Source organism: Lolium rigidum, chromosome 1 (genome assembly GCF_022539505.1).
Source record: "Lolium rigidum isolate FL_2022 chromosome 1, APGP_CSIRO_Lrig_0.1, whole genome shotgun sequence".
Lineage (NCBI taxonomy): Eukaryota > Viridiplantae > Streptophyta > Magnoliopsida > Poales > Poaceae > Lolium > Lolium rigidum.
In genome coordinates this window covers 92,091,243-92,116,356 of record NC_061508.1, presented here as the reverse complement: position 1 = coordinate 92,116,356, position 25,114 = coordinate 92,091,243, and the positions used below count along the sequence as shown (strand labels likewise).

General features: G+C 45.1%; 3 protein-coding genes across 5 annotated transcripts; all 3 read right to left on the bottom strand.

Annotated features, from left to right (window-relative positions):
* Positions 1 to 5,631: 5,631 nt before the first annotated feature.
* LOC124696122 (phosphoribosylglycinamide formyltransferase, chloroplastic-like) lies at positions 5,632 to 13,452 on the bottom strand. The gene is made up of 5 exons (XM_047228923.1): positions 13,089 to 13,452; positions 12,876 to 12,987; positions 12,254 to 12,430; positions 6,115 to 6,241; positions 5,632 to 5,981 (listed from the first exon to the last, which is right to left on the bottom strand). The coding sequence occupies exons 1-5, from the start codon at positions 13,411 to 13,413 to the stop codon at positions 5,868 to 5,870; spliced, it is 855 nt and encodes a 284-aa protein (XP_047084879.1). The 5' UTR covers positions 13,414 to 13,452; the 3' UTR covers positions 5,632 to 5,867.
* Positions 13,453 to 14,999: 1,547 nt separating this feature from the next.
* LOC124695899 lies at positions 15,000 to 19,232 on the bottom strand. 3 transcript variants are annotated; one of them, XM_047228725.1, is made up of 10 exons: positions 19,007 to 19,232; positions 18,112 to 18,358; positions 17,779 to 17,991; positions 17,185 to 17,265; positions 17,001 to 17,087; positions 16,809 to 16,904; positions 16,646 to 16,699; positions 15,556 to 16,551; positions 15,422 to 15,461; positions 15,000 to 15,344 (listed from the first exon to the last, which is right to left on the bottom strand). In XM_047228725.1, the coding sequence occupies exons 2-10, from the start codon at positions 18,349 to 18,351 to the stop codon at positions 15,196 to 15,198; spliced, it is 1,956 nt and encodes a 651-aa protein (XP_047084681.1). In that variant the 5' UTR covers positions 18,352 to 18,358; positions 19,007 to 19,232; the 3' UTR covers positions 15,000 to 15,195. The 3 variants fall into 3 exon arrangements, with proteins under 3 accessions (XP_047084681.1, XP_047084792.1, XP_047084739.1); XM_047228836.1 differs by having other exon boundaries at positions 18,112 to 18,352; XM_047228783.1 differs by lacking the exon at positions 19,007 to 19,232 and adding an exon at positions 18,791 to 18,997 and having other exon boundaries at positions 18,112 to 18,660.
* Positions 19,233 to 23,371: 4,139 nt separating this feature from the next.
* On the bottom strand, positions 23,372 to 24,880 carry LOC124695792 (phosphoribosylglycinamide formyltransferase, chloroplastic-like). The gene is made up of 3 exons (XM_047228641.1): positions 24,794 to 24,880; positions 23,874 to 24,000; positions 23,372 to 23,739 (listed from the first exon to the last, which is right to left on the bottom strand). The coding sequence occupies exons 1-3, from the start codon at positions 24,856 to 24,858 to the stop codon at positions 23,626 to 23,628; spliced, it is 306 nt and encodes a 101-aa protein (XP_047084597.1). The 5' UTR covers positions 24,859 to 24,880; the 3' UTR covers positions 23,372 to 23,625.
* Between the last annotated feature and the right edge of the window lie 234 nt (positions 24,881 to 25,114).

The following is a 25,114-nucleotide window of genomic DNA, read 5'->3' as shown; positions in this document are numbered from 1 at the left end:
TAATGCTTTGCTCCGGTGCTCTATTAAAAGGAGTACCTTAATTTCCAAGTAGATTCCCTAGAGGCCCTAGCTGCCACCGGCTGGTAGGACAAAAGATGTTGTACAAGTTTCTCATTGCGAGCACGTATGACTATATATGGAAAACATGCCTACATGATTAATAATCTTGATGTTCTGTCTTAATGCTATTTCAATCCTATCAATTGCCCAACTGTAATTTGTTCACCCAACACTTATTATTGGAGAGTTACCACTAGTGTAGATAGCTGGGAACCCCGGTCCATCTCTCATCATCGTATACTCGTTTCTACATGTCATTGGAAGTAGTATCAACTATTTTCTGGTGCCATTGCCTCTGTGTTACTATTACTGCTGCTGTGTTACTCGTTACTATCGCTCTCATATCACTCGCTACTTTCACATCACCCCCGTTACTAGTGCTTTTCCATGTGCAACTGAATTGACAACTCAGTTGTTAAGGCTTATAAGTATTCTTTACCTCCCCTTGTGTCGAATCAATAAATTTGGGTTTTACTTCCCTCGAAGACTGTTGCGATCCCCTATACTTGTGGGTTATCACGGGCCTGCAGTGGTTGCACCCTGATCCTAAGGAAGTATGCGATAATCTGAATACCCGACAGCTCTTTGCCGTGGGTATTCTGGAGTTGGTGGATGCGTTTCATCAGAGCGTCGGTAGCCGCTATTTCTTCGGCAGAAGCTTCGGCGTCCCAGGACCGGCGTCTGATGATTTTTGCGGCATTGTCAAAAGGAGCAATGTCGTACTCCTGATTGCCGACGGATTCGTCTTGGATGTACAACCACCTCTTGCGCCATCCTTGGACGGAATCAGGGAACTTGACATCAAAGTAATCTACGTCGGAGCGGACGCAAATGCACACGCCGCCTATATTGTAGACAACGCGGCGAGAGTTGTTGCGCCGGAGATAGAAGATACGTTTCCAAAGGCCCCAATGGGGATGGGTCCCGAGGAAACATTCGCAGAGGGTGATGAAAAGGGAGATATGGAGGATGGAATTGAGGGTAAGCTGGTGCAGCTGAATCCCATAAACAAATAGAAGTCCACGCAGAAATTCATGGACATGGGTGGAGAGACCGCGGATAAGATGGTGAATGAAGGTTACCCGGTATCTGATTCGAGGATTTGGAGCGCTTTCATCGCCGGGGAAAATGAGGGAGTCCTCCTTCTGCATCAGGCCAAGCTTCTTGAGGCCCCTCTTGTCCTGGTTGGAGAGCTTGAATCTCTCCCATCCGCCGATCTCCACATCCTCCATAGCAGCGGTGCTTTTAGGAGCAGAGTGTTTGGCTAGCCTTGTGCGTGGAGGCATGAAGCGAACTTTGGCGGAAACGGAGAGTGCTTGGTGGCGCAAGGGAGCAGAGCTTGAGGATGGCAATAGCGAAGGAGAGAGAGAGGAGATTTGAACGGCGCAGCGAAGGGGAAAGAATGAGGAAGAAGAAGGTGCTTTATAGGAAAGGATTGATTCGTCGCACCGTTAGATGGAAAGGAAATGGATTCGATGCCTTACACGTGTCTGCAAGGGCACAGAAGTCTTTTTACTTTGAGGTAACTAAACAGGCGCTACAGCGCGTGTGCCAAGAAAAGCGGAGGACGTGTGCCCCCACTTGCGTAACGTGTCAAGCGACGCGGTGTTAGGGACCCACGAGTCAGTGATATAATAGGACCCGCACCTTCCCAATACAACGATCGTGGCCATCGTCAGCACTGATGTCACTATAAGGGAAATTTCGGGTGCAATGCTTCGAAGATTGGCGATAAAGGCATCTTATTGGTAATTTCGGGAGCCTTTGATCAAATACAAGTTTTTGTTCAAATGCTCGGGGGCTACTTTTATAAGGAGATTGATATGGAATTGATTCAAAAAAGACAAACATGAGCCTACAGCCAAGTACAAGCACTCGACTGTAGCCTCGGGGGCTACTCCCATCGGGAGCGCTGGTCGCGCACCCGATAAAGATGGAAATACTAGAAGAGTTGACAATATAGCGACAAAGATAATAAAAAGGTGAGCCTACAACCAAGTACAAGCACTTGACTGTAGCCTCGGGGGCTACTCCCATCGGTAACGCTGGTCGCGTACCCGATGAAACTGAAGGAGTCATAGTGAGCATATTTCGAGTTATGATATAACTCTTCATATACTCCCGTCGGGAGGACAAGGTAAAAAAAAAGAGGGAGTCATCATATGACTCGAATAAATGTGCTATTCCAACAGCCAAAAAGGCACTCGACAATATATTCTCAGAGCGCCCCAGTCGCGGTTAAATCTCTGAATGTCGTAATACTTTACGAAGTTAAGACCCCGGGATCCGTCCTGTGTGGCGTGGAATCGCACCCGAATGCGCTCTGCTTCTTTTTTCCGTATCAACAGATGCGAAGAAAAATCCTAACGGACGCGTTAGGTACCCGATAAAATATAACTGGAGTTCGGCATATGGTAAGACCTTAAACAGCACATGTCGAATTACGCCGGTATACCGAGATCATATCCAGGGACTTGATCTTGAAGTAGGTTTTTGCGGGATTGCCACGAGAGCAGTTAACTGTTACCTGATCCGTCAGATGAACTAGCCCCAACTACCATATCCCTGTACAGTATATGATTGTTTTATGAAAGTCATTTAGTGACTTGGAGAAATCAGGTGTTAATTGTAATGATGGAGATTTTCCTTGATTCTTCGATTCAAGCAAAAAATCTCGGGGGCTACTGACATAGGCATCCCTAATGGGCCTGCCGAAGATGGTACCCGGGGTTTACTGAAGGCCCATGACCCGAAGAATATGAAGCCCGGAAGCCCAGTTAAGCGATGGTTTGGAAAGATAGAGTTGTATTAGGTTAATGACTTGTAACTATTACGGGACGAACTCAAAGATTATCCCAATGTTTGTAACTTGTACATCACGAAACCCTCGGCTCCGCCTCCTATATAAGGGGGAGTCGAGGGAGAAAGAGAGGATCGATTCATTGTCAACACAACCCTAGTTTTCTAGTAGTCGAGTACTTTTCCGGCTGAAACCCTCGAGATCTACTTGCCCTCTACTTTCCACGAAACCCTTGTCTACAACTTGTAGGCATTGACAAGTCGATACCTTGTCAGCGGTTGTTGAAGGCTCTGTAGTTCCCATTTTCTGTAGCGTCATCGCCATCGTTGTCATCAGAGAAGTAGTTCTCCTCCTCTTTTGGCGCCGGTGGTGGAGAAGGAGTGGCAGCGGCGAGGTCAACGAAGTTGCCGGAGTCCTTGGCTGACCACAGCTCCGCCTCATGTGCGTTGTACATCACCTGCCGGTAGTCCTCGTCGATAGAGAAGCCGACGAGCAGGTGCTGCCCGATGCGTCCTCCGGGTCATCGGGGTCGCGGTAGGCCGCCTGCGCCTCGAGCTCCATTTCCCGCCACTTTTTCACTGGTGGCGGTGGCGGGTGCACGACTTCCTCCTTGGGGCGGTGAAGTTCGAGGCGCCTGCGTGGAAGCAAGCCCAACGCCTTCTTCTTCACTTCTTTCTTCACCGGCACCGCCCTTCTCGTCGGTGCGGAGGAGCTGCCTCGCGGGCCTTCCGGGATCACGATGCTGCCAGACGGCCTCGCGTACGGCACGGAGCGCAGCCTGTCGCCAAACCTGGATGAACTGGATCGAGAAGCACCCAACACCGCCCGTGTCGGTGCGCGCGCAGGCGGCGCTGCCATGCGTTGCGCCTGCGGGGAGTACAACGGCCAGCGTGGCGGGTCGCCGTGGATCCGCGGACGGTAGCCATATGCCGCGAGCGTCCCGTCGACGTCGCGGCCGTACCACCAGCTCCTGCGGACAGTTCGGTTGAACCGTCCAGCGTCAGGGCCGGCGGACCTGGCGACCTCGATGTCGCTCTCCTGCTTGAAGACGCGGCGCCACTCCGGGCTGGTTGATACCCACTCCAAGCGGTGGCGCTCCTCCGACGTCATCTGCATGCGCCGCTCGAGCGAGCGTAGCTCAGGTCCATCAGGAGTAGGCGGCGGCACGGCGTAGCCGGCGGCGAACAGGTGCCAGCCGTGCGGCATGCAGTACTCCATCGGCACCGAGATGTGATGCCGGTAGAGCACGTGCTCCTCATTGAGGGTAAACTGGCGGGAGCGCTAGCCGCCGACGCCGCTTCCGCCAGCCTTGTAGTTGTGCGCCATATCTCCGGCGGTGTGTTTGTCTGGCGGTGATGGATTCGAGGCTAGGGTTGGACGGAGTGACTAGGGACGGAGACGGTGGTGTCGACGAGGGTTTTAAAGTAGCCGCACCGGCACACACTGATGCCACATGGAGACTTGGGCCGCCACCGCGTGGGCGTTCCTACGGCGTCTGTCCTCCTCGCAGACTCGGTTTCCAGCAAATGTGTATCGGACGGCACGGCGGTTTGTCGTACACGTGGCAGCGAGGCACACTACGACCGAAGACACGGTGCACAAGACGACCTCCGCGCCTGAGATGGAATTTGCGGTTAGCTGCTCACCTCCTCGTGGCAGCGACGGCATCACGGCACTGGATCCCGGCCGTTGGCTACGTATCGTACGACGCAAGAGAGCCAACGTCCAAGAACACACCATGCTTGATGGTTGTCACTATAGCCCGTTTGTTCCAGCATTAGCTCATAGCTTCGTTTCCTACGTTTAACCTTACATTGATCTGTCTGCACTAGTGTCACTCCAGCAACAACATCCCATTGCAAAGTCAGGTATTAGTTCGAATCTGCGTTAAGAATACGGAGTAGGAGTAGTTATAAATGAGGAGACGGTTATCATTGAGTGACAAGTGTGTGCATAGGGCATTCTGGTAACTCGTCTTTGGGTTTTCGCATTTGTGGTCTGCATCTCTTGCTCCCGCAATTAGACCTGGGACCAAAATCTTCTCCACCAAGCTTACCAAGGAGAAGTACAATGACCCTTCAGACGCCGTGGCCTAGGGCTACCACTGGCGACAAGTACAATGACCACATCACATTTCTAGGATCAACTCTGCAGCCGCTACACAGCACAGAATATAGTGATTTACAGGGGTTGGTAGAATTATCCTGTTAACACATAAGAATGCAATGGCCCTGCAAATCTTTTTGCAAACTGCAGTTGTTTCACTCTTAGTTCCATGCAGTATTAGGTACTTGAATTTTAATGAATAATCAAAAGAGAATTGTTTTGTCATTGAACCAAAGCATACTAGGCGTGGTTTTGAAATTCTTCAAATAATGCAACTGAACTTTCCCTGCATAGATTAACTATAGTAATCTGGTCATTCTGAAATATTAGGCATCGACAACCACAATCTGCGACTGAAAAGAAACACAGCTTGCATGGACGATTAGCCACCCACCCATCTTCCTCAGGACTGAAAACAAACTGAGAAGGGAGATGACAAAAGAAGCAACCGTTATAGTTGCTCCAAGAATCATCTGACAACCTTAAACTCAATACTTAAATGGAGTAACCAAAATCAAAATGGAGGAAGACGCGGCAGGACCTTGCTGTCCGAGAGGGCTCTCTAGGAATGGCTACCATTTGCACCACCCCTCTTCTATCCCTCTCGCATAAACTAGAATGTCAAAGCATGGCAAAAAAAAAAGGCGAAGAAAAAGACTGACATCTTTAGGGAAGATACTTAGATATATCATCTCGCTACAAACTTTGTCTGAGGAACAGACTATCATCAAAGCCAAACCACACAATGAGCAGAACAAAGTGCAGGGAAGATATTATGTTTATCAGACATGTTATTTCACTCAGTCAGACTAACAGTACGAATTAACTCCAAGCCCTGGGGGAAAATGGCACTTGGCAGAGGGCTACAAATTTCAGTAGCGTTCAGGAGACATGTCACTAATTAGGTAAACGCATTGGGGTTTGTACGACTTCTGATAAGTGGGACACCATCTTCCCGCCACACTATCCGGTCCTCACACAAGGCAGCAACTGCCTCAACATAAACTTGGTGCTCCTGGAATGTTGGTTAATAAATCGACAGAAAGAATATCTAAAGTCAGTGGTAAATTGGCAGTCAGAAATCTTAAATAACCCTAATAATGTAGTGTGCAGCTACAGGGGGGACCTCAGCAGCATATAAGACGCACCTCATGAAGAACCCTTGCAGCCAATTGCTCTGGCGTATCATTGGCTAAAACAGGCACAACTCTTTGGGCTAAGGTTCTTCCCGTGTCGAACTGCTCATCCACAAAGTGAACAGTTGGTCCTGAGTATCTGCATGGTTAGAAAATATCATCAAATAAAACAGGTAATCTCATAATGGAAGATAACATGGTTAATAGTGTAGAAACCAATGCCTTCATCAAACAAATCGACTTGACAAGGGAAGCAAGGTGCCGTTGCCTTTGCTGGTCATGGCCAAGGACTACGACCAAGTTGAGAGGTGCTATCTTCAGAAAGCCATGCTGAAGCTGGGATTCCAAGAGCGGTGGGTCAGTCTGACCCTGAAACATGTCCAGTCTGTGGCTTTCTCCATTAGAATGAATGGATGCAGGGGATCAGGCAAGGGGATCCTATCTCCCCCTATATGTGTCTTCTTTGTGTTGAGGACTTCTCTGCCATGTTGAATTCATCGGGGCCTCTATTGCTCAGCCGTGTCATCCATGTTGGGATCCACGTCCCATGGGTGTCACATTTGTTATTTGCTGACGATTGTTTGGTGTTCCCTAAGGCTAACTCCAGAAGGGCAGGTCGGCTAGAAGAATCCTCGAAGATAGTAAGACTGGGTCTGGGCAGCGAGTCAACTTAGCAAAGTCTGCAGTCTTTTTCAGCCTTTTGACAGCTCCACCAAAACTGAGGTGCACGGGGGATCTCGTATTCTTACTGAAGCTTTGGGTGAGAAGTACCTAGGTCTTCCCACTGCCTCAGGGAGTTCAACTGATGAAGCTTTGGGTGTACCTAGGTCTCCCCACTGCCTTGGAGAGTTCAACAGATGAAGCTTTTGAACATCTCCCATTGACAATCAAGAAGCTGGGGGTGCAGCTAGTGTGAGAGGACTCTTGGTGCTGCGGGAAGGGAGGTTCTTATAAAGTCTGTTGCTCAAGCAATCTCAACTTACTTGACAAAAGGACGACCAAAAGGATCACTAGATGTATTTCTAGGTACTGGTGGCTGATGGGGAGGCACTATTGAGATGAGGAAGATGCATTGGCAAAGCTGGAATGACCTGGCTGAGCCAAAAATCTCATGGCAGTATGTGTTTTCGCGAGAGGCAAAATTTTAATCTACCCATGCTCGGGAAGCAGGGATGGGGTCTGCTCACAAATCCACATTCCTTGTGTGCTAGAGTTCTGAAGGGGAGATGCTAACCCAACTCTGACATGCTGTCTGCAAACAACAAGAGGAATTCCTCACACCTGGAGGGCCATCCTTAGTGGCAGGGAGGATTTGGACAGGGGGCTTATCAAGAGAGTTGTTGAGGTACTACAAATCACGCATGAAATGATCTTTGGATCCCGAATAGCGCTGACCACTGTCCTATTAGCAGATCTCATTCTCAGGTGCTTTGGGTCTATGGCCTTATTCAAAACCAAACCTGGAACCATGGGGCGATGAGAGCTAATTTCTTTGCGATGGATGCTCGATCCATTCTGCGCCGCACTATTTGCGGAGTTGAGGACTTCTGGGCATGGTGGGCGACAACAACGATGAGGCCAGTGATGGACCAGCAATTAGGTCTGCAGCTGGTCGGCTACAGCAAATGCCTCTTCAACTCTGGCAGCATGGTCTTCTGACTGCTCCACCTATCTAGAGCATGTGCTTGGGTGGCGACCCAGGAATAGGACAGCTCGGCTCCACGATGGTCATAGTTGTTCGGTAGAAGGCAACGTCCTACCTGTTCCTCTTCTACATTACATTCTCCTTTAAAGGCCACCATCTGCCATCACCAGCCTATCACAAGATGTAGGCTTCATCAAGATAATTTATTGGTTATGGCTCGACTCCCTCACCCTCCGCCATGTGTATTTGAATTGAGATATGACACTATATTCAGCGAGAGACTAGCGATATGAATTTCTGTAGGTTGTTGCAGGCCAGTTGTTTACATAAACACTCTTTGACATCACGTGCCAATCAGCCAGTGTGGTTTGAAATTCTCTTAATCTAGGTGGGTTAACTGATGAATGAAAAACATCTGCTATTATGCATACTGACTGCCTATGTACACTTTCTTTAAACAATTAAACCAAAGTTGTTTGTTAGTGAAGACAGAAGGTGCAGCAACAGATCATTGCAAAGCACTACAAGAAAGTTCAACTATACATGTGCCAAGATCGACCCTGATATTATAGCATTGTTATGGTGCGTTTTTCAGTTCTTGCAAAAAAGTATATGGTATATGCATCAGAATTTATATTCTGCAGCCTTCTTCATAATGTTTTACCTCTCTAGAGTTTGTGTAGAAGATCTTAGGCCAAATGGTTAGCTTTGTAACTGCAGGATTCCTGCAATGCAACGTATGCCTCCAAAAATTATGGATAAGTCTCAGGAAGCAATTACTTTTCACCTATGAAATCAAGAAAGATATGAAACTTTCTGATGTGCTTATTACCTAAGAACTCAATCTTCTGGTGTTTACTAAATATAATCAGCTTTCTTTCGCATACTTTGATAGTTTCAGAAAATTCGAAGGTGCTAGACGGATATAAATAGATCGTCACTTAGTGCAAATGTGAAATGTGTGATAATGGCTTTTCTCTTTTATTTGCCATGATCTTGGAAACAGAAGGCACATTGGTGGGAATTAGAGATGTTTTCTGCATAGTACCCCTGCTTAAATGTTGAAAGCAGTAAGTTAAATGTAAGTGATGAACATTTTAAGCCTTGTTGAAAATGATTCAACCACTGCTCTCAGAGGTGCGCAATTATCATGTGATAAAGTGTGCAGAAATAGGAAATATACCTGCTGATGCATCCAATGATTTAAGGTACTACTGAAAACAGTACATATAATACATATTATTTACAAGAAGAAACAAATTAAAAACTGTTTATATTTGCTTCGTCCGAAGTTTTTTGAAAGAACTTTGGTAGCTGTAACTTTCTGTCTTCTCTACTTGGATTTCAATTTGGAGAATGACTACAAGTGAAATGTTCATATCCAAATCATATGTGTATTAAATGGGATGGATTTCATATACTAATTGTGTCCTGTATAAGAAGAACGTATGGATTTAGCATGATATTTATCTGATTAGCAAGAAATTAGTTCCAGACGATAATTATTCAAGGATGTTTCATCATTCTTGGGCCTCTACTACGAGAATGTATATGAACAATACAGGTCTACACCTTTCACTATGCAGGTACCTATATATTTGACTATTTGTACATTATTAATTAATAAGAAATTTTAACTATCCTATGATTTTCTCCAATTTGTCTCCACTATTTTTCACCATTGTAAGATCTGCTCCAAATTGTCTCTCTGGTCATGACGCTGGAAAATATTTTTTCTATCACGAACGATGAAGCCTTCCTTTTGCCCTTCTATCCCTACATGTCCCCATATCTCTGTACGCAGACGTAAAATGCATTTAGTTAGACTACTATTGTATAAAAATAATTTGATCATTTGTTTTATTTCATGTTTTCCCCGTCTGATGTGTTCTTATTAATTTCATCATATTATTTTAATCTTCAATCTTACTATCATGCAATGCATTTCCCGTCATGATTAAATTTAAAAATCAGCAACTTGCATTTATCTATATAATATGATCGATCCATTGGTTATAAACTTATAATCAAAACTTTGGCCGTGAACTAATTTGTGCAGCTCACTACTCTGCTAAGAAGTATGGTCACGTTTGGAGCTAAAGTGCTAAACTGATGTTCACTTGTTACCGAGAGATTTGAGGTACGATCTTGATACTTAAATTCAAAGCACTTAACTAATATTGATATTGCTCTCTTTATATTCCAGTTTTCTGAGAAATTCAAATAATGATAAAAGGGAGATACTCTGTACACCTAGGAAAAATTACTGGCCAGGAAACCAAATAATGCTGGCATTTCCTCTTATTTATGTATTTATTTTGTTGTTTAAGAGCTGAAATAATTATAATTACTCAACTAGGCTTCTTTAGACTAAAGTATGAAATGCACTAGATACTACTATAGAATGCCAACACACCCAAAAGTTATGTTTCTTCTCAAAACATGTCAGATAGCAAGAAAATATGCAACTAGACATCTATATAATGTTAAGGAACCATTTTGGGGTCCAGTTATGGTATTGAAATTATTTATTATGATTTCACCGTGCTAAACTCAAAAACCCGAGTTCTGTCATTTAAAGTTTCTTTGCCATAGCAGTCCTTTGGAGGAAGGAAGTTCTACCATAGCCGTTTCAGATGAAGCATACTTTGTAACCAGAAAGAAAATGACCATGATTGGCAACCAAAGAAATGTGGTAGATGTCTTTTCTCTTATCTATGTTTTTCCTTGGTTGCATTTGGTGTGCTGGATCTGAAACAATCACAATGGCTCAACTAGGTTTCCTTAAAAATGAATCTTTTATCATGCACTAGGTACTACTATAGAATGTCGGACACAGAACATTTATATTCCCTCTTGAAACGTGTCAGAAAATAAGAGCATGTGGTACTAGACATCCATGAAATTCCAAGAAACCATTTTGGATGGTCCCATTTTGATAATGAATTGATTTAATATGATGTTTAATGTAATGAGAAATATTTTGTCTCCTAAATTCTTAAATCTGAGTTTCTGTCTGTTAAAGTTTATCTGCTATAGAACAGTCTGTACAGAAGGAGAAGAATTTGCCATTTTTGTTTCACATGAAGCATCTTTAATGTTGGTAACTCTCAAAGCCGAAACCGTTTGAAGGATAAAACTGTATGACTACATCAATGTTGGATTAAGCAATAACGGTTACAACTTCAAATATCTATTGGAATGTAGTGTCTACATTCAAATTTTGGTAACTTAAAGTAACATATATGTTTGCATCAGGATATTATTATGATTTTGGGAAACGTAGAGACTAATCTTACGCTAATGCCGAACAAATGTTATTGTGTTACTCTGTACTACCAAAACGGGTAAATAACAGGAAAATCTCTAGCCCGTGTAAAGTGCACGGGTTGATGACTAGTGGAAGAAAATAAGGAAACTGAAAGTTCCCACAAAGGTCAAGTGCTTCTGGTGGACAGTGATCAACAATTTTGTCCCTACTATAGCTGAGATGCACGGCCGCCATGTGGATATGTGGCTTTGAAGAGTAAACCCTTTTACGCATCTTCTTTGCTTGTTCTTGGGCTAAACTGTTCTGTGAGGCGATGAAGGCATTAACTGGGTTCAAAATGCCAGCTCTGAACCCACATTCTTGGTCCCTCAATATCAATGATGGAAAAGAGTTGGAGAGGAGAACAGCCAAACTATCCTCTGTGGGTTATGGTGTGTGTGGACTGACTGAAATGACAGGTCCCATGGCAATGTTCCTAGGAGTTTTCTGCAGTGGGCGAGAGACACGACCTTTCATTTGATTCAAGCTGCTAGCAAACCTCCACACTCTGTACCAACTGCTGCACAGGCAGGCAATGCTCAGTGGCAACAACCGAAACTGGCTTTGTCACGGTGAATTTTGATGCTTCTTACATCTCCTCTAATGGTTCTGGTGCTTCAGGGGTTCTTATTAGGGATGCTGATGGTGTCTCTTAGTAGCCCGTGCCCTATGTTCAACCATTTGGCCTCTATGCTGGCTGCAGCGGCTACAGATTGTCTCCAGCTAGTGCTAGTTCTGTCTGGGGGGCACCACAAGGTCATCCTCAAGAGCGACTCGTTCCAGCTGGTGCAACTCTGGCGAAAGCAAGACTTTCTCCTATCTAAAATCTCGCCATTCATAAGGAGATCAAGGAGCTCAGTAGCAGCTTACTTTCTATTGAATTTGTGTATGCTAAACATTGCTGTAATGAAGCTGCACACCTATGTGCTAAAAGAGCATCAGGGGAACGCCATCTGAACTACTGGATTAGCAAGGTGCCAGCATTCCTCTCTGTTTGCCTGATTGACGATTGTATGCCACTACCTGATTAATTATCTGAGCTCATGTTTGCCGGAAATAAATCAATTCGAGCAGTTATCACCAGATGACAAACAATAATGTTTACATGGCAGTTTTCTTTGAATACTCATTTTCTTTCAGGTGAGTACAGATTGGAATGCAAGATGTTGGAAGGTGCTAGACAGAATGTAAAGTACCTGGCTCCAGATGCAATAACTGCTTTATGCACTTTCGAACCATAATAACCCTTCCCACCAAATGCTGGGAGGAGTGAAGGATGTATATTCAGCATGGATCTGGGATATGCCTGAACTAGTTCACCAGGTATGAGCTTCAAGTAACCAGCAAGTAGAACAAAGTCTACCTTCTGGTCCCTGTTTCACAATAGGAATAAACCATGAGTCAAGACATCCTCCATGTGTCATGAAATACAATCTTCACACTTGGCAAACCGAAGCTCATGAGTGCATTTGGGGGGGGGAAATTATATAATCAGCTTATAGACAGTGGGTTTCGGTCAGAATATTCACGCTGAAGTCGAACTTCTGAATACAAATTCATGCAGCTACAAGAGAGAGTAACATACCGCAGCTGTAAGGTTCTATGTTCACTTGCAGCGTTAGAGCATGGTAAATAGATATGTGAGGTATAGAATAATAGAAGGCCCATCCAAAATCAGAAGTTATATGTGTGCATTTTACAACCACACCAGAATTGAAAGCATGAAGAGGACATATCATGATATTTTCCTTGCAAAATTAAAAGTATAAACTACAAAATGACAAATCACAGCCATTAGATGGGATCGACAGAACCGACCTCAGAACATTCAAAAGTTCATCCGTCGACAACCCCTCCGGCGCTGATTTCGACTTTGGGAACACAACCACCGGTATGCCATTGCACCTTGCATACTCCGCACCACCGCAGCCTGCAGCATTCCATTTCGCCGCATCAGCAAACCACCAATCCACAGCACAGCATTTCACCTCACAGTCCAAAGCTTGCAGGAAGCAACCAAAGCATCCTCACCTGGCTTATCCGTGACGAGCACAGCCACGTCCCCGTTCACCTTTCCACCCAGAGCGGCCTCGTGGATCGAGCGGAAGTTCGAGCCCCCGCCGGACACGAACACCGCGAGCCTCTTCCTGCTGACCCCGGGGTACCCATCTCCGCTATCTATCGCCGCCGTGTTTGCGCGAGCGCTCGGACGAAGCAGCAACCGCCTGCAGGCGGCGGCACGTGGCTGCCGCTTGGTCGTCAAGCGCACCCCTGCGCTTATCCTCGGCGGGTTCCGGACAGGGTTAATCAAGCAGCGCAGCCCGGTGCCGGAGGAAGCGACGGAGGCCGCCTCCATCGGTTGATTCCGCTGGCCGCTGCTTCGCTTGAGCACTTGCCGCCGCTGCTTCGCTTGAGCACTTGCCGCCGCCGCCGCCGCAGCAGCAGCAGCAGTCGCTACGCTAGGGATGTGCGGTTGTGGGCTGTGGGGCGTGACCGCGTGGGCTGGCTGTGAGCTGTATGGGCCAAATGTGCACAATTTGTACTCCCTCCGTCCTAGAGTGTAAGTCATATTTCCAAAAATTATTTATCCCATAACCCCACCTCTAAGGCATAATTTTATTTAATGAGAGAGAGAAAGGGGTTGCATGCACCAATGAGGAAGAGAAAGAGAATGCATGCACCAATGAGAGAGAGAAAGGGGCTGCATGCACCAATGAGAGAGAGAGAAAATGAGACCCAATCAACTAGTACCTTGGGCCAAGATATTCAAAAATTGTGACTTACAAACTAGGACGGAGGGAGTACTATAAGGGTATTCAAACGAATGCAAGCCCAAGCCCCTGCTGCCGCCAATTAGGGATGTAAATGGATCGGATCGGATCGGATATTGCTCTTACCATATCCTTGACCATATTTTTGTAACGGATTCGGATCGAAGCGGATAATGGTCGGATGCGGATTCGGATTCGGATTATACCGGATTACGGATATGGAGCGGATTCGAACCGGACTCGGATCGGAAACGGATTATTAAGAAAATATACACATAAAAATTAAAAGTATGCTTTTCTATGTAAAATATGCTTGTAATTATAGAATATACCTAAATGTACACACTATTTCGTACAACAAAGCAATTTGTGTACTAATAGCATACATATTTTGGCCGATGACCTAACTACATTGTCTAAATATTTAGGGTTGGGATAATTTTCTCGGATTATCCGCTTTGTAGACCTCGGATAATCCGCAAAAAATGGCGGATAATCCGTATCCGTCGGATAGTATCAATACCATATCCTCTACCATATCCGCCGGATATCCGCTTGATCACTATCCGCATCCGTATCCATATCCGGCGGATTTCTAAAAATGCATACCATATCCTCAAAAACGGATATGGAAGCGGATTCGGAGCGGAAATTATCCGTACCATTTACATCCCTACCGCCAATGCTCGGGAACGAGTTTCCACGAAAATGGAACACAAACCAAAATCCAACACAAACTAATTACTAAACTCCTCCTAAAAATAAGTGTCTTAATTTTATCAGATTTCGATGTATATAGATACATTTTAATTATAGATGCATCAAAAAAATTTAAAAAAATAATCTGCTTTGCCTCGAGATTGCAGATCGGTGTGCCCTTAAATGGAGGAGGTGGTGGGGAGAACTATAGTCGGCGTCGACGGTCGGACTCGTCCTCGACACGGACTCCCGCTCGTATAACGGGCCGGACTAGATTGGATGCCGTATGAAATTGGCGACTTGCACGGGAAGGGCTGCCATCTACACGGAGGGAGTATTTATTTGTATGAACTCGCTACATGTGTGATGTTTATATGCCAGTTCTCCCGAAAAAGGGGCAAGAGACATATGTGATGCTCAAACTACAAGCGTGCATCAATTTGTAGCAATCTACAAATATGATGTTTAGGACTCTATCTGCAATCGCATGTATTTGATATATGAACAGCACAAAGAATTTGATGTCCCCATTCTCATATACAACTTGAGTATAATTCTTTTCTGAGGGAGCACACCAAACCAGTTCCACAGCATATACTCACTGAAGGGAATGAACTTTCATCAACTACAGGTATACAGTCAACATGGTATATATAGGTAGAAGTTTCTCAACCCATTGATACTTCAAGAGATGACTTTGCAAGCCACAGCAATCCAGGATCGTTCCTTCTCAATACCAGGTAGGTCTCCGCACGCCCGATCTCATCCGACACGACATCCTCGCAGAAGCCGATCAACTCGAGGACCTCCATGGCGGCTGAGGAAAGGAAAGAAAACATTTAGTTTACAGCACATTTTGAGGACTGGGGTGGCAGTTTGCAGAGGTAGATGTACCTTTGTAATTCGCGACACTCCTTTGGAAATGAGGATTGGACTACAAATTTGGAAAAAAAAATTGAGGATTAGTAAACATCAGTTTCATCAGTAGATAAGAAAAACACGCCAAAACATAGAGAAACCAAGCATACCTTACGCAGTCTCTTATATCGAATGTCATTTGGGTTTTCTATCACATTCTTTATGATTTTGAAGAGTGTTTGAAGCACAGAAGCTGCCTCTGAAGGTGTTGCTTGTGACCGAAGCATTTCAATAGCCTTCTGGAGACGCGAACAAAGGGCTGCCACTGGCTCTTCTATCCTTTGCAACTCGTTGCTGCTCAAATCAGTAGCATCATCAGGATCAGGTTCAGAATTCAAGATTGACAGGTTTCTGCTCTGTTCAATCCCCGCTTGAATATTATTTCCAGATTCCATAGCATCGGGATCAGGTTCTCCCATGTGCCTCCCATCAATGCTCACCTCCTCCTGGTTCAGTAGGGACTTACAGGAGTCATCGGGATCAGGTTCAGACTTCAAAACTGTGGTTTTAGTTTTCAGCTCTGTCTCCACTTCCATCTTGTCTCTAGATTCCTCGACAAATCCACTGGTGCCATCATCAGGATCAGGTTCTTTGTCATTCTCACTGTCGATCTCCATCTCCTTGTTAAGGGTGCCAGCATCTAATGAATCATCAGGATCAGGTTCTACGAAATCAACGGAGTTTTTCTCGGCATCAGGCTCAGAATAACCTTTGGTGTTCTGGGCTGTAAATGATACAAAATCTGGTGACCCTGACGTCACAATTGCCATGGCATCGTTATCATCTGGGTCTAGTTCCACCTTCACATTTCTCTGAACAAAATCTTGACCAGCATCATCTGGATCAGGTTTCTTCACTGATGTAGCAACTCTATTGTGGGAACTCTCCAATTCTGTTGATGATGCATTCAACAGACGCTGATAAGCAGCTACCCCTGACAACACACGAGCACTTGCCCGTGAGCTTGATCCTCCCCCAAGCTTGTGACCAACAACATCACCTTCTGGTTCAAGAAATTCATCTTCATAGGAATCAAGGACTTTGCGACCACTCAGCACATGACCACTTGACTTGGTCCAGTCCAAGGAAGCAGCTTCATCATTCAACTGAATAGAAAAAGTAATTGTATGTTGAGGATCCGGTGAATTCAAAGTTAACAACAGGTAACCAAACATCACAAGGGTATCAAGAAAAAATAACCTGCTTATTTAGAGCAAAAAAGTGGGCATCATGCTCAGAATGCACCATATGCGCCTGAAATCAATAAAAATACAGGTGAAAATGTAAAAGCCCGTAACTATAGTGAAAAGGTGGTCTGCATAAGTGAAATAATTTTATGGAAAAACAGAACCTAAAAACTTACGAGTTCATGGAGTAGAGTTTTCTTGATACTTTCGTATTTCCGAAATCCTTTCAAGTCGTCAGTTCGTAGGCGAAGGGATATCTCCTCTCCCATGTTCTATATGAATGCGTCAAAATGATATATTCTAAGATAACAAATTTTCTGCATAATAAAATTTTATGTATGTGTTGAATGAAAATAGCTCGTATTCACCTTATTGAAGCCTAGAATGCATTTCGGACTAACACCTACATATCCCACTGGTGCCATTTCAGTCATAATTCCCACTCGCCATCTATGCTGAAAAAACAACAAATAACTGTGTAAGAATGATAGTACACAGGGAAATAGACTTGTGTAAAAATGAAACTACGCAAAAAAAAAGGGTTAGAATTACCTTGTTCATGATCGCAACAATGCCAGGGTCACATGCGAGCATGTGCATTCTTTTCAGAGCTTCGGAAGGTGGTGGATTCAGCTGGAACCCAACCAAAGGTAAATAAGCACAACTTTTTGATTTGAGATGACATTATTGGCCTATCCAACATTATACATATGAGACAGGTATTTGCTACTACTAGCAACCATTTATTTAACAAGAGGTAGTAGAGGAAACAGGGTTTCTTCAGCTAACGCCTAAGACGACCTAGGAGTATTACATTCTAGTAAATTAGTAGTATGAAATGCAAAAGGATCGCAATTCATATATTTTGGACGAAATAATTAAGTTAGCACACGATATCATTTGACTTCTTCATATGAAACACACACTACTGACTGCTCAAATGGACCAAGGGAAGAGGGCGGACTTACTCCTAGCAAAAAGACTGGAAACTTATAGGTACAAAGGAGCATGGGCCAAAGTAATATTTATGATAGCAGGACATATAGGAGCACCAAAAGGAGCAAAATAATGGAGTCATAATTGTTATTCAGGGGATTTGTTTCTTATCAACAGAAAAAGAAATTATTGGAGCAACATTTGACTAACCTCAACCCCGGGAAGGTGAAGTGTCCGAAAATCACAGAAGATGTATTGCCCCTGTGGAAGTTTTAGTGAAACCTGGGGCCTGCCTGATGATCGTTGCCTCAGCCGGCGTTCTTCTTCATCGAATCCAATTATGCGTAGATCCGGTCTTTTGCCATTATCTGATACTTCCTCAATTTCATCTTCAAAGACACCCATCATTCTAATAGGCTTACCCTGTTGCGTGAAAAGTAAAGAAGGTGCATATCAATGATATTATTCGCAATTGCATTATCAACTACCTAACAGCATGCTGTATTCTTGATTAGTATGTGCAGTACATGCACCGCATCTCACCTCATCGATAGCAGCTTCTTTCAGTATTAAGCTGGAATGGGAATCCGAGAATGGTGTGATCAGCTTGGAACCTTTATTTGCAGATTGTGGAACTATGAGCTTCAACGTCTCTGGTTTAACATTAGTCAAATCCTGGAGCAGCTGCCCAAAATCTTTCACCGTGCAGCTTGGGTCTGCATCAACATCAAGTTGCCTGCCTCTCCAAGTGACCGATATTCGAGCTATTTTCTTCTCATCCATTATGTTCCTGAAAAAACCCACCTTATGCTGTCAGCTTAATGTATTTGACAAAATAATATGCTAAACACCTACTACCAGAATATCATAGTCTCGCCAATCAAGTTATCAGTGAGAAGGACGCATGAAAATTAGCCATACAAATAAGCTCAATGTCCATCCAATAATCTATAAGCACTATGGAGTCCATCCTGAACCCAAATGTCCAAGCCAGCTTGAAATTCACAGTGACAGCGCAACTGGGGTATCAGAGTAATACTACTTCCAATTTCCGATATCCAGTCAGAAGAAAAACAACATAGGAATTGGAGCCTTCGTAGATTATTCGCGTAACCAAAGTGCATAAATTGCTTCCTCAATAGTCAATACCTCCATATGGTCTTTACCAAATCTACTATAGCAACTAGACTTACAGGTTAAAACTTATTGGCATCAATTTAACACCTACAAAACACATGTATGAGGAATTGAGGATTCATCCGTCATCCCAGGTTAAAGAACCTGAGATTGGGGTATCCCAGGTTAAAGATTATCGCCCCGAATTCGTCACCTAACCGCAAACCCTCCGGGCTAAATCGCTGGAAACAGCCCGCTGATCCATCCAAAACGAGCAACGAAGGATCCTGCGGCGTAGAGGTGATTGAGGTACGGTACGCACCTACACGGACGGCTCTTGCCGCCGTCGAGCCGAGCGCCGCGGATTGATCGGCCGATGGAGGAGCGCGAGGCGACGGGAAGGTTTTGCTTCTGGATGCGGGGAACTGATGGGCCGACTCGCGAGTTGGATTATTTGAAGGAGGCGAGCGGAACGTTCGAGAACACGAAGACGACCATGGCGTCGGCGGAGGAGACGCGGTGGGTTAGATACCGTCACGACTTCCGTCGCTGGCGTCACCGCTGACGAGCCGAGGAGAAAGAAGAGGCTTTACGTGTTCGTTTCTACGGAAAGACGCCTTCTCTGCCTGGTTGTGTAGTTATCGTGGCCAAGTTATATTTTCCTCCGACAAGGGAGGCGGCTTTATTACTCGATTTTATGCATACCCGTTTGGTTACATCCGAATTTGTAAATAGCGAAGGTGTTTGATCATGGTTCATGGCTTGTGTTTCTTGTGTGCTACTAGGAAGTGTGCGGCGCGGCGCACGCCGCGCCCGTGCTGTCTACCATGGAAGAAGATTTTATTGTTGATGGCTTTTATTGTCTGAAGAGAAACACTGGTAATGATATGAGAGACAAAGCATAGATAAACTTAAGAAAGAAGAGAAATAATTGGATTGATAACAGGGCAACTTGGAGAAACCTGTTAACTATGTAATTTTGTCGAAAGATGACTATATAAATGTAACTTATATAAATGGTGAACAATAGAAGGATTTTTTTTCTCTGCAGAAGTTTATAACTGAAATGATGGCCCCAGATTAGTTCCACATGACATCTTCCTGAAGAAGTTCAGAGTGACATTGCAGATACATCTGTAAAGAAAAAAACCCAACTTAACTTATCATGTAAAGTAGGTCTAAAACTGATATTGGCACTTATCTACCCAGTTAGAGGGCATGCAAATTGCGCCATAGTTGTATCATGTATAGATATACAGTGTACATTCGAAAAAAATCATGAGCCCACAATAAGATCTCAAGATAAAGAGACAACAAAGATGCATTAAATTATTTACATCTAGCTATGAAATCTGTATAGTGAAAGAAGACAACAATTTATGAAGATATGCACCGCGGAAGCCAAGCTGACAAAAGAGTAGATGTCAAACAATCTGGTGCAAAGCATAATGAATTACATGATATCTTATGAAATCATGAGAATACAAATTAATTCATGCCAACATGCATGAAGAAATTCAGCTTGCATACTTGTCCCACGGAGAACTTCCGTGCAAGACAATAAAATACCATTCCCTGAGTAGGTCGGTACGAACAACTAAAAGCTGAGAATCAAAACATAGTATTTATTCTTTCCTCAAAACCGTCAGCTAAATAATATATCCTTGCTATTGACAGAACTGCTCCCCAACAATAGTGAAATCATTTCATAAGGAATATTTGAAGGCAAGGGTCTACCTTAGACAGAGGACTTTCTTAGTTTGCCAGAATCTTTTTCCTCCAATCAACTTTTGATGGCATGAAAAGCAAATAAATCCAAACGGTAGTCAGTCTTTCATGTTCCAACAACCGGATAATGTCAAATCCAAGCTCCAGCTCACATTTTGAGCACATAAATAGCAATGTCAGCCAGGTTACCTCCTTACAGTAATTACTTCTATAAATGTTCCTAGACTACTCGGCCAACCAAGCCATTCAAAGGGGCACATTGATCTGGGTCGTCCAATCCCGTCCGCACAGTAAGTTCACAGCCCCACTTTTCACAGCAGCCGTTGGATGCAGTAATTCCTTTCTACTACTCGGCCAACCAAGCCATTCAAAGGGGCACATTGATCTGGGTCGTCCAATCCCGTCCGCACAGTAAGTTCACAGCCCCACTTTTCACAGCAGCCGTTGGATGCAGTAATTCCTTTCTACACATGTGGCTTCTCTGAATGGATCAATGACAGGTAGGACCGAGCTCTTGAGGGGCCGGCGGCAGAGACGAGAGACGCTGCTCGTTTTGGGTCGCTTCCCGTGGGGGCTCGCCTCCCTCTCCTCCCCAATCCCCCGCACGAGCCCTCTCCTCCCCAATCCCCACATCTCCTCTCCTCCTCCCCCAATCACAGCAGAGCCGCAGCAGGTCGCGCGCCGCGGTGGCGGGCCAGAGGAGGCGCGGCGGCGTACGACCAGGGGGACGACTACGAGGAGGAGGCGCGGGGCCGCGGCAAGGCCGCCTCTCGCTCCCGCGCCGCCAGCGGCGGCGGGGCCGGGCCCCGGAAGAGATCGCGGCAGGACAACTTCATCGACGACTCGGCCATCGAGGACGACGACGAGGAGGACGAATAGGATGACTCGTCTGTAACATGCAAAAGCTAGAGAGCTAATTTGTAAGTATCAGTTTAGCCTAGAGTCTGAACCAGAAACTACAGGGACATTTGCATAAATTACTAAATCTGAAGGAGTAAACGAAAACAACCAAGAGATAAGGTTTCCTATCCTTCCTGCGTGGATAGGAATCAATGGATTCGTTCGCTTCTGCCCAACTTTGCTGTGCGATGGCAACCCGGTCGGTCGCTATGGCCGCCGCATAAATTTCTGTTGTGGAGCCGATTGAGGAGAAGGGGTGTGAAGGGTGGACTCGTTGCATCGATTTATGGCGCCGCCTAGAGGACGAGCGCACCGCGCGTTGCCAGTGGGCATCGCGGGGCACTGACCGTGCTGCAGTGCTCTGAAGAACATCGGCCCTGCGGGTTGGTGGATGGAGGGCACCGCTGCGTCGCCGGCAGAGGCCGCGGCCGCGGCCGCCGCCGTCGGTCGTCGCCTTCGCCGCGCCTGGTTGCCACGCCACCACGAGGAACCGGGCCGAGGGCCACGGCCGTCTCGGGAGGACCAGCGCCGGGGCCGGCGTCGCCTCTGCGCTCGTGTGAGCATGGTCGAGGACTGCTGCCGCGGGCGTGGGACGCCGTGATTGTTCGCGCCGGTGCGAGCAGACGAGGGCCAGTGACGAAGACGCCGGCGGAGACGACTAAGCTTCCTCCCTGATATTTCTTTCGTTCCTCTTCTCAATCTCTCATGTTGCTCTCGGTAGAGGCAGTGCTGATAAGGTGTTTGAGAACTAATGATTTTAATGATTTAGAGAATCAACTGATGTTCCATTGATGATTGTTGGGGGTATATATACCCACCGAACAGACGCCAATAAGGCGGTTACAAAGGCACCTCTTGGGTATTACAGTGTTTGGACAAAACTAACTGCCTACTTAGCTTAGGACCTAAGCTAATCTTAATAACTGCCTAGTTAGCTTAGTGTCAAAGCTATCCTATTTCTAACAAGCTGCTCGCCTTCTCGTTGCAGCGACGGCATCACGGCACTGGATCCCGGCCGTTCGCGACGTATTGGACGACGCAAGAGAGCCAACGTCCATGAACACACCATTCTGATGCTTGTCACTATAGCCCGTTTGTTCCAGCATTAGCTTCATAGCTTCGTTTCCTACGTTTAACCTTACATTGATCTGTCTGCACTAGTCTCACTCCAGCAACAACATCCCATTGCAAAGTCCGGTATTATTTTAAATTTCTGTTAATAATACGTAGTAGTATAAATGAGGGTCATCATTGAGTGACAAGTGTGTGCATAGGGCATTCTGGTAACTCGTCCTTGGGTTTTCGCATTTGTGGTCTGCATCTCTTGGCTCTTGCTCGCGCAATTAGACCAGCGACCAAAATCTTCTCCACCGCTTACCACGGTGCTTGTTACCCTTCAGACGCCGTCGCCTAGGGCTGACACCACTGGCGACAAGTACACTAACCACATCACATAATTTTCTAGGATCAACTCTGCAGCCGCTACACAGCACAGAACATAGTATTTACAGGGGTTGATAGAATTATCCTGTTAACACAGAAGAATGCAATGGCCCTGCAAATCTTTTGTAAACTCCAGTTGTTTCACTCTTAGTTCTGCGTACTGAAGTATTAAGTACTTATTTTTTATGAATAATCAAATACGAATTATGCATATTACTGGATGTGGTTAATGCAACTGAACTTTCCCTGCATGGATTAACTGTATAATAGTCTGGTCATTCTGAAATATTAGGCATCCACAACCACAATCTGCGACTGAAAAGAAACACAGCTTGCTTGGACGATTAGCCACCCACCCATCTTCCTCAGGACTGAAAACAAACTGAGAAGGGAGATGACAAAAGAAGCAACTGTTATAGTGTTGCTCCAAGAATCATCTGACAACCTTAAACTCAATACTTAAATAGAGTAACCAAAATCAAAATCGAGGAAGACACGGCTGGACCTTGCTGTCCGAGAGGGCTCTCTAGGAATGGCTACCATTTGCACCACCCCCTCTTCTATCCCTCTCGCATAAACTAGAATGTCAAAGCATGGCAGCAAAAAAAAAAAGTCGAAGAAAAAGACTGACATCTTTAGGGAAGATACTTAGATATATCATCTCGCTACAAACTTTGTCTGAGGAACAGACTATCATCAAAGCCAAACCACACAATGAGCAGAACAAAGTGCAGGGAAGATATTATGCTTATCAGACATGTTATTTCACTCAGTCAGACTAACAGTACGAATTAACTCCAAGCCCCGGGGGAAAATGGCACTTGGCAGAGGGCTACAAATTTCAGTAGCGTTCAGGAGACATGTCACGAATTAGGTAAACGCATTGGGGTTTGTACGACTTCTGATAAGTGGGACACCATCTTCCCGCCACACTATCCGGTCCTCACACAAGGCAGCAACTGCCTCAACATAAACTTGGTGCTCCTGGAATGTTGGTTAATAAATCGACAGAAAGAATATCTAAAGTCAGTCGTAAACTGGCAGTCAGAAATCTTAAATAACCCTAATAATGTAGTGTGCAGCTACAGGAGGGGACCTCAGCAGCACATAAGACGCACCTCATGAAGAACCCTTGCAGCCAATTGCTCTGGCGTATCATTGGCTAAAACAGGCACAACTCTTTGGGCTAAGGTTCTTCCTGTGTCAAACTGCTCATCCACAAAGTGAACAGTTGGTCCTGAGTATCTGCATGGTTGGAAAATATCATCAAATAAAACAGGTAATTACATAATGGAAGATAACATGGTTAATAGTGTAGAAACCAATGCATTCATCAAACAAATCGACTTGACAAGGGAAGCAAGGTGCCACTTCCTTTGCTGGTCATGGCCAAGGACTACGACCAAGTTGAGAGGTGCTATCTTCAGAAAGTCATGCTGAAGCTGGAATTCCAAGAGTGGTGGGTCAGTCTGACCCTGAAACATGTCCAGTCTGTGGCTTTCTCCATTAGAATGAATGGACGCAGGGGATCAGGCAAGGGGATCCTATCTCCCCCTATATGTTTCTTCTTTGTGTTGAGGACTTCTGCCATGTTGAATTCATCAGGGCCTCTATTCCTCAGCCGTGTCATCCATGTTGGGATCCACGTCCCATGGGTGTCACATCTGTTATTTGCTGACGATTGTTTGGTGTTCCCTAAGGCTAACTCCAGAAGGGCAGGTCGACTAAAAGAATCCTCGAAGATAGTAAGACTGGGTCTGGGCAGCGAGTCAACTTAGCAAAGTCTGCAGTCTTTTTCAGCCAAAACTGTGACAGCTCCACCAAAACTGAGGTGCACTGGGGATCTCGTACTCTTACTGAAGCTTTGGGTGAGAAGAACCTAGGTCTTCCCACTGCCTTGGGAAGTTCAACTGATGAAGCTTTTGAACATCTCCCATTGACAATCAAGAAGCTGGGGGGCAGCTAGTGTGAGAGGACTCTTGGTGCTGCGGGAAGGGAGGTTCTTATAAAGTCTGTTGCTCAAGCAATCTCAACTTACTTGACAAAAGGACGACCAAAATGATGAAGCCTTCCTTTTGTCCTTCTATCCCTACATGTCCCCATATCTCTGTACGCAGAGGTAAAATGCATTTAGTTAGACTACTATTGTATAAAAATAATTTGATCATTTGTTTTATTTCATGTTTTCCCGCCTGATGCTTTCTTATTATTTTAATCATATTGTTTTAATCTTCAATCTTACTATCATGTAATGCATTTCCCGTTGTGATTAAATTTAAAAATCAGCAACTTGCATTCATCTATATAATATGATCGATCCATTGGTTATAAACTTATAATCAAAACTTTGGTCGTGAAC